The sequence below is a fragment of the Glycine max genome, chromosome 15 (genome assembly GCF_000004515.6).
Source record: "Glycine max cultivar Williams 82 chromosome 15, Glycine_max_v4.0, whole genome shotgun sequence".
NCBI lineage: Eukaryota > Viridiplantae > Streptophyta > Magnoliopsida > Fabales > Fabaceae > Glycine > Glycine max.
The window spans coordinates 17,279,471-17,289,432 of NC_038251.2; the positions used below are offsets into that span (position 1 = coordinate 17,279,471).

At 35.5% G+C, this 9,962-nt stretch overlaps 1 protein-coding gene across 1 annotated transcript; it reads left to right on the top strand.

Moving 5' to 3' along the window:
* Positions 1-1,103: 1,103 nt before the first annotated feature.
* Positions 1,104-2,399, top strand: LOC102664114 (protein MAIN-LIKE 2-like). The gene is made up of 3 exons (XM_006598349.1): positions 1,104-1,210; positions 1,596-1,872; positions 1,968-2,399. Exons 1-3 carry the CDS (start codon positions 1,104-1,106, stop codon positions 2,397-2,399), a joined length of 816 nt encoding a protein of 271 aa, XP_006598412.1.
* Positions 2,400-9,962: the final 7,563 nt, after the last annotated feature.

Sequence of the window (9,962 nt, forward strand, 5' to 3'; positions counted from 1 at the left end):
GACCATTAACTACTTGAGTGAGAAGTTGTGACTTGGTAGATGATTTGAGGTTATCATAATTTGGTCTAGCAAGGAGGATTCAATTAGTGATAACCTAACGTAGCATCGTGAATGATGAGCTAGCAATAAGTTTTTTAAAATATTTTTTATTATGGACTAAAATTTATTAAAAATTATAAAAAAAATTAGATCATGTTTAATGAGTCAGATTCATGATTTCATAATTTTAATAAACTTTAACAAATGTGTATAATGTATTAATTAAGAGGAGTATAATAAAGAGTATGTTAGTAAAATTTGTCCATGAATCATTCCATTTATAGAATCATTTTATGCAGCTTAATCTTCATTCATTAATGGTGTTGAATTTGCCCCATCTTCAAAGTAGTTACATAAACTTGAACCCAACAGATACAATGTGGGGATTGGTTTAAAGTTATTTGTTAACATATATTTATTTTAAATAAATAAATAAATATTTTTTATTTTTTTTAGTTTATCTGAATTATTTTTATTTAAAAAAAAGTAATTTTTTGTTTATTTTAATAAACAAATTCTATTGTTAAAAAAGTGTTTTAAAAAATGTTTATTTAAAAAAGAATAGTTTGAACAAATTGGTTTAATGTTAATGACAATATTTCCTTGTTCAGTAGAAATAATCTTTTTAAAACAGTTTTTGGGCTGGGGTGAAGATGATATAGTAAGAAGGTTGTTGCTAGGTGCACCCAGCAAAATTGCTAGTGCACCCAGCAATTACATGAAGTGACCAAAATGCCCCTTAATAAAAATTATATAAAAGAAAATTTTGAATGGTACTGTGCATTCGTTCCATTTCTTTTGCGCGCCCGTGCTGTCTCCTTTCTTCCACCAGCTTCGAGCTTCGTCTTCTTCTTCCATCTAGGTTAGTGTCCTAAGCTCTTTTCCTTTGTAATGGTAGTGTACTGATTAGGGTAGAGGAGCTTAGGGTAGAGGAGTTGTTTCTGCGCGAGGGAGAGGAGAAGACGATCGGAGAAGAAGAAGGTTCGCGGTGAAAGAACCTTCTTCCGTGCGTGTAAAATGAGTCGTCGTCTTCGCGCGGAAGAAGGTTCCTCCGCTGGAAGGAAATGGACAAGTCGGAAGAACGTTCTTCCGCGCCTGTTGCATCGGTCCATTTCCTTCCCGCGGAAGAACCTTCTTCCGCTGCCATCCGTGGAAGAACCTTCTTCCACGAGTATGTTTTTTTATTGAATTTTGCAATTTTTTTAAAAAAATTTATTATCTACTTTGTGTTATTTAGTTGCTATTAAAAATTGAATTATATGTAAATTGAAATTATATTTGGTGTGATTTATATATGCATTTGTATGTCAATTATTTGGATAAATTGTGTTGAACTAAATATATAATTTGTGGATTTGGATAAATTATGTGGATTAGTTAGGATTCCAAAGCTTTGTTACCAATTATTTGAATATTTAATTTGACGAATAAAAGTAAATGTTCTTCAAGATTTCAGATCATGGTTAGAACACGAGGTCTAGGTCGTGCGTTAGGCACAGGTAGAGGCAGAGACATTAGTGAGGATGTGCCTGAGGCTGATGTTCCCGGCGTCGTAGGCCCACTACCTCAGCACGTAGGCAACGGGTTCCTGTGCCTGAGGACGTTACCCAGAGAGTCGAGGATGTTCCTCAATTGCCTGGGGATGTACCTCATGTGTCTGATGGTTGGCCAGAGATGACAGGCGTCGCCGATGGTGTTGAGACAGATCGAGTGGCTAGTGATGGGAGCTTAGGGGCACCTGCTGATCATGAGGGGTTCCCCGGTGGGCCACGCTACCCATTTGTTTTGATAGGATTTGCTGATCATGTGGCACACAGCATATGGAGTGGACAGGTACGTACTTTTTTTATTCCAGTAATTAGATAAAAATGTCTCATAGTTCCTTTTATTTTGAAATACACAAATTTATAAACTGTTATTCAATTTAGGAACTACCCGATCTCAAGTTGGTCTCCCATGGTAGGAAAGTAGATAAATTTGGGAGACCGGCTGCTGAGATCGAAGGTATGATTGCGGCCACCGGATTGGATCCACTGATCAGGTGTTCTGTAATCACCACTGATCCTGGACTTATATTCGCCTTTGTTGAGAGGTGGCATAGGGAGACGAGTAGCTTCCACCTCCCAGTAGGAGAGCTGATGATCACTCTAGACGACGTTTCGTCACTCCTGCACATTCCAATTACTAGTGCGCTGCATTCATTCGAGTCGTTGGTTACATCTGACGTAGTGGCCCTGTTGACGGAGCTACTTAAGGTCAACCCAGACGAGGCTATAGCTGAGACACGTCAGGCAGGTGGGCCTCATGTTCGGTTGTCCTGGCTTCGGGACATGTACCAGAGTAGGTGCCAGGCCAGGTAGTGGGTTGCTACAGCTCGGACGTACCTCCTTCATTTGGTTGATTGCACTCTTTTCGCTAACAAGAGTGCAACCCATGTCCATGTTGTGCACCTGCAAGCTTTTAGGGACCTGGGCCAGGTAGGGGCATTCTCTTGGGGAGCGGCCGCTTTGGTCCACTTGTAAGATCATCTTAACGAGGCATCGCAGGCCCCTACACAGCAGATGGCCGGTTACATTTCACTACTTCAGGTGAGTATCGCTGCTTGTAATTTAAATTAAAGTAAAATTCAATCCATGTTTGTTTGTTAATGTTGACTTTGTGTTTGTAGTGCTGGATTTACGAGCACTTTCTGTCGGTCCATCGATGTGTCATTGATACTTATGCTGAGGCTAGCCCACGTGCCTGTAGGTGGCTTACGGGTAAGGCCCAGATGACAGGGATTAAGGGAGCCCCGTACCGAGCACGTATTGATGCCCTGACAGTGACCAACGTATGTTGGATGCCGTATGCTGAGCATCGGGGAGTTCGGGGCTATGAGCTCCTCGTACACGGGGCAAGTTAGATGGGGTCAGATCATCGTCTACATTCGACTAGAGAGGGTGGTTCGGCAGTTTGGGTACATTCAGACCATTCCTCCACCGCCGGTTCGTGATTCATTGACAGGTACTGATATAGACGACCGGTGGGTACACTTTTCAGATCATCTGGTGCCTACAGGGGAGCTCTATGTAGTTCCTGGGCAGGTGGCCCCAGACTACATGGAGTGGTTTTTTCAGATTTTGTACCCTTTTGTGACGCCGACGGAGGAGATTGCTGAGCCGAGACCTGCGCCTCCCCCTCCCCCTCATGATGATGACTTCGTCGAGCCACCTATCCCCGAGGTTCTAGTCGTGTCGGATCTCCCTAAGCATTCTGTGGTAAGCATAACTTGTGTAGTTTTTGTTAATTTAATTATTTTTTATAAATTAATACTGACTTGTTATTTTCACTGAGACAGGTTGATTGCACAGGATGTGTAAGGATTGTTGAGCATTTGGAGCAGGTCATCAATCTCAGGATGGTCACTGAAGGGACTGACTTATATGATATCATGGATCTTTGTCTGAGGATAGCTAGAGGTGATGACCCAGATGACAGTCTTAGGCCGCGACAGAGACGCCGCATAGATTTGGATTTATCTTTTTTATTATATTTGTTTATGTATTTAAATTTTAGTATTTCTTTTTGTATTTGTTAAAACACATTGACTTAGATAATGTATCTATTTGTTTATGTATTTAAATTATCTTTTTACTTAAATTGTTAATTTTAGTATTTGTTTATGTATGTGATAAATATATGCTTTCAAATTTAAATAAATGGTTAAAAAATAAGTTACAAATTTTAAAAAATAAGTTACAAATTTTAAAAAATAAGTTAGAAATTTCAAAAAATAAGTTAGACATTTTAAAAAATAAGTTAGAAATTTTAAAAAATAAGTTACAAATTTTAAAAAATAAGTTAGAAATTTTAAAAAATAAGTTACAAATTTTAAAAAATAAGTTAGAAATTTAAAAAAATAAGTTAGACATTTTAAAAAAATAAGTTAGAAAATTTAAAAAATAAGTTACAAATTTTAATTGATTGAAAAAAATAAGTTAGATATTTTAATTAAATGTAATTGATTGGACAAAATAAGTTAGAAATTTTAATTTATACTAAAAATTATTTTATAATTTAAACAACAATTATTTAATTTAGAATTATTTGGCAATTATATAATATAAGTATATATAGTGCGAGAGGCAAAAAAGTTGATTTTGGTTCTGTTATTCCTTTTCAATTGCTTGTAATGCAGTGGATAAAAGTACTGTTTGCACCTTTTTTCTCTTTGTAACTCCTTATAAACCTTTTTGATACATACTACACATTACAAACGGGTCACAAACATAGCAAATTGACACACTAACACATATTACATCGAGTAGAACATCATGGACACAAATTTAATTTGCACGAAACAGCCTAACATTTAACTAGCATTCAATCATGCAAGGACGTAACCACATCGTCCTCATTTTCCATAACCACTTTACTAAAGAGAGCCAAAATTTCTATTGGCACAAATTGTTTCCAGTAATTGGACTCTACCAGCACCTTTAGCACGTCATCGTCATATTTCAGCTCAATAATTTCAAATTCTAAAACTTTCTCAGAATACTCCAAATGACTAGGTTGTTGATAAAACAAACGCCTTACAACTTGGGATTCGTGAATCCCATGAGGAAGATTCCCTTTAGCTGCTACTTTCTTGATCAAATCCTTCAGTTGATCTATGCTACATCCTTTTGGAATATCAAATTTTTTCGGATTTATTCCGGTGAACGCGTAACCCACAAAATTGTTTTGGTGTGGCATGTTCCACCTTCCGTTGTAATACAGAACCGCATCATGCGTAGGGATGTTGGGGCATTCAAGTAAGTTTAAAATTGCATCTGGTGTTCTACCAACGGTACATAACAACTGAATCGGTCCAACAAATGAAAATTGATCATTACACATTAACATGGTGTTCACATCCATGTCATTTTTCAATTGCATACTTTCAAAGTGAATGTTGTTACCTGTATCTTCCACTGGTCGTCGGTAATGAATTTCATCCACAACTTGATTGTTGTTTAGCTGAAGGGTGTTGTGTATTCTGCTTTTGAGAGTTGAAAAATCGCATAGGTTTGGTACTCGCATGGGCACTGGACTAGAACTTTGAAAATAAACCCCACACTCGTTGTGAATGACGGTTCCATTTGGAAAAATGAATTCCAACCTCGAGTTCACGATCGTCTGAGACGAAGTCTCTCCTAAGAATACCATTGTTTATCGAAAATTAATTTGACAAACTCTGAATATCAGTTGGTGTTGAGTATCATGGACATGCCCATCTGTCATTTATATAGATGGCCCAGGCAGGCGCGTGGCTTCACTTTTACCAGACCCGTGACTATTTTACATTTTAAAGCGTAAAACTAAAGCAACCTCGTGTCACGTCGTTCACTGTCATGTCACGTCAGTCATTGTCGTGTCACGTCAGTAACTATTGTGTAACGTGAAACCCAGTTCACAGAACGGAAGGACCAGAACTCAAAAAAGTTGGTTTTGGACCATGTAAACTTGCCTAAGTACCCCTGTTCGGGGTTTTTTTAAAATTATCTGGGGGTTGCGTGAGACTCTCCAAAGGTGGCCTATCTCATGTTTGCACGTCAACGAATCCAAAAAAATTTACAAGAGAGACCGTTTCATTCGAACCGGGCCTACAACGGAAGGCCCAAAACTCAAAAAAGTTGGTTTCAGGCCATGTAAACTTGCCTAAGTACCCCTGTTCGGGGTTTTTTTTAAAATTATCTGGGAAAGGCGTTAGACTCTCCAAAGGTGGCCTGTCTCATGTTTGCACGTCAAAGAATCCAAAAAAAATAACAGGAGAGACCAGTTCATTCGAACAGGGCCTGCAACGGAAGGCCCAAAACTCAAAAAAGTTGGTTTCGAGCCATGTAAACTTGCCTAAGTACCCCTGTTCGGGGTTTTTTTTAAATTATCTGGGAAAGGCGTGAGACTCTCCAAAGGTGGCCTGTCTCATGTTTGCACGTCAAAGAATCCAAAAAAAATAACATGAGAGACCAGTTCATTCGAACAGGGCCTGCAACGGAAGGCCCAAAACTCAAAAAAGTTAGTTTTGGGCCAACATTTCCTCTTTAGGGACGACACGTGGGCTGCTACTCTGGCTCTTATCTGGCATGTCCATTCTTCTTGGCGCGGCATTTAATTCGTCGTCAGAAAAAAGTGAAGGACACCTCGCTTGTTTCTCTTGTGGCCGCCGCCGGTCTTGTCATCGTCGAAGGCGCCCTTGCGCTTGCCAGCAGAACCTTTTCCGACGACCTCCTTGCCTTTTTCCTTTAGCCTTGTTCGTCATTTCCACAGAGAATGCAATGAGACCAACACCAATTGCATGCTCAGAGTTACAGAAATGGAGAGGAAGAAGTGTGTGAATGGAGTGTGTGTAACTGTGAAGAACGAGGAGTCCAAAATTAATTTTACTGTAAAAAAATTGAGGAAAATGTGACTGACGCATATCATGTGGTGCGTAGAAGAATCGGCCAGTGGTCGACTTCTGAGAGGAAAAAATCATTTAACTAATACAAAATAATCTTTAAATTAACAAAATAATTTAACTAATTAATTCACGGAAGAACGTTCTTCCGTAGAATCTTGCGGAAGAACTTCTTCCGCGGGTGTCAATGGAAGAACGTTCTTTTTATGGAACAAAAACGCTCAGGGACATTTTTGAGATTTTGAAAATTTGCTGGGTGCACCAGCAATTCTGCTGGGTGCCCCTAGCAATCCCCTAGTAAGAAACAAGAGGGAAACTTTATGATAAGAAAATAAGCCCACAAACATAAGGAGATTTGAACACACATAAAGAGGAATCGATAGTCTCTTGCTTGTAGGACAATTTATAAATAGGATTCGATTTTTTAAATTTATTTTTTATTTTTATATTGAGAAAATTTGTTCGATTTTAAACATCGTTAGCCTTTAAAAGTTATAAACTCTGCTTAGGAGATCGGGTTCAACGGAAGGGATGCTTATAATATTTATACTACTAGCATTAAAGTAACTATGGCATAGATCTTGATATACGTCTTGATTAGTAAGTTTTGATAGTGGTTCTATATAGATGGACTTGTAATGCTATGGGCTATGGCCAGCTCTTGCTAATTTTGTAAGGTTGGTTTTTTTTTATTAGTATAAAATATTTACTGTCAATTAATTAATCTTCATTGAAAAAATTGATTGGTCATTTTTAATGTATTTTTTTCTTCTAAATCATTTTTTTCCATCAATAAAACTTTTATTTGTGTCTTTTCAATTAAAAAAAACATTTTTAAAAATTTTATAATGATTAGAAGAGAAAAAAAAACAATTTTAATATTTTTTCTTAAGTGTAAAAGATTAGTTTTAAAAAAATCTAAAAAATATATGCTATAAAATGCATCTTTAGAAAAACTGAAATAAACGTATCCTTAATCAACTTTTGTTTTAAAAAAGGGCCCACCCTGCTTAATATATTCTCTTTTGTATTAAAAAAAATCCTCAACATGTTACCCTTCTTAGTTTGAAGGAGTGACAAAGAGAATAAATCAGGCGTTTCATTAGTTTGTTACTTGTCTAATGCAATAGACAGTGTTGCTATATCGCATAATTGGGTTTAAGATGATAATTTTCTTACTAGATTTGTTTCATATTCTTTAATTGTGATATTAATTTTAGTTTGAGGAGTTAAGATTATGTCTCTCCACCACAAGTGTTTTGAAACTGCTAAATTACAAAAATCTCTTAATTAACAACTTAACTCGGCCTTACTTGCCTGTCTTTAATCCCACTCCTAATGAACTCAAGAAGCTATCATGAAAACTGAATATATAAAACCAGATAAAAAGACCTAACAAAATGTAATTTATACTTGAAGAGACTCACAAAAATATATCAATAAATTATACTAGTATACCTTATTCTTTTTTTTTTCAAATTATACATAATACTAATTTTTTATTTCTACACTAACTCAATTTTTTTGTTTGAACATATTACACTAACACTTCATTAAATGTTACACTAATACCTCCTTAATATTTAAAAATATTATACTAACACTCTCTTATATATAGATCGCGTTTGGTTGTGGGAAATGAAAAGCTGAAAGAGAATAGATGAAAAAAAATAAGTGAGAAATAATATAAAAATAGAAGTGATTTGGTTGAAAAAAAAATAGAAAATAAATATTTAAATTAAACATGTTGATGTGCAGTAACTGGTTTATCCTTATTGGATACGAATACACTTTTAAGGGAAAAGAGGATTTAAATCCACTTCCTCAAAGGGCAACATGGTCAAGCACGTAAACAGTGCAAATTTTTGCTTGTCTCCTCTCAGTTTTGAGAGGATTTTTGCGCGCGTGGATCCCATTGTTTATTTCAAAATTTTCCTTGATGTTCTGCTCAACCAAATCACGATAACATCCTCTCTTCCCTTCTCTTTCTTCCCCTTCCCTCCTTCTTTACTTTCTTTTGTATGTATCAAACAAACCCTAAGGGGTGATTTGATTGTGGGGAAAAAGTTACTATTCAACAGGAAAATGTTGAAAAATAATATAAGTCTCATCCCTCTTTTTCTTTACTTTAATTTAAATATTTTTTCTCATTTCTCTTACATTCTCTTATCTTTAAAATCTTCTTCTCTATTTTCTTACATTTCTCTTATCTCATGACTCTTCCTATAAAGGAGGTTTTTGTGTTGAGATTGAATCAATCAATCTAATTTGATTCTAACAAAAAATCATCAATTTTAATCACATGTTTTCTATTTGTGTAGAGAAAAATTATTTCATAAAAATGAATAAAACCTCATTGTGTTCTCATACTCAAAATCATAATAAAAAACTAAATACAAAATCATAATGATGAAAGATTGACTAGGATCAAGATTGATTTTATGATCTTTCTAGAGAGTCATTTTTCTTCTCCGAATTTTTCTCTTCTGATGGGGATAAAGAGAAGAGAAAATTGAAACTGTAACGTCGCTTATCTACAAATGAGAACCATAACCTCTTGATAATTATCATCTGTTACCCCCAAATTTAATAATTATAATTTGACCCCTCATCAAATTATAATATCACTAATGGTATTTACACAGTTAGTCTTTCATAACATATATGTTCTTAGCCATAATTTTATATTGATTAGACCACTTTATGATTAATAATATAATGATCTTAACTCTTTCAATTATGTGATATATATGTATGATCCAAAATTCTTAATATTAATTAAAAAGTAAGAGATGCTTGTATAATTTTATCAAACTTCACGAGAGTAATCACTGTAATTCATTGAAAAAATATATAACTGCCTTCATTGCATATGTTTCGGGTTTACTTCGATGCCTTCCAAGTGAAGGAAGTAATCCAGTGAGCCTTATGATTAGTTTTCGCAACAAATACTTAAGAGATAAATAAACTACACAAGCTCTTGATCTAGCATGTGCCAAACGTCACCAAATCATAATTCACATGTGATGCATATTGTAATGTTCATTGCAAACTGCATCACTTGACTTGGTTGCTTTGTGGCTGCCATTGCCTATGCCAACCAAAGTTGGCGGCAACCAATTGGGTCTGTTTCCATTTGACCTAATTAAATTCAATTTGGAGTTTTTGACTAAAGTTTGCCCCAAGATTGGCCCACTTCACATTTTATTTCTAGATAACGATGCAGTGGACTGGGTCCATAAGCAGATAACCTTTAATCTTTTATGACTTACCAAGTTTGCCCCCTTTGCTTATGCCAACCTATTCTTCTTACTTTCTTAGTTTTGTTTTCACTTTTGAAAACAATGGTATTCATATTAAGTAAATTAAGGTCTATTTACGGTGAATTTTAGTTGGGAGTTTATTTTTTTTTTAAATAATAATCAGTTTTAAGTTTTTAAAATTTAGCTTTAATTTATCTCTAAGTTTTAGTTTAAAAAGAAACTTAATTTAAAAGTTTTAT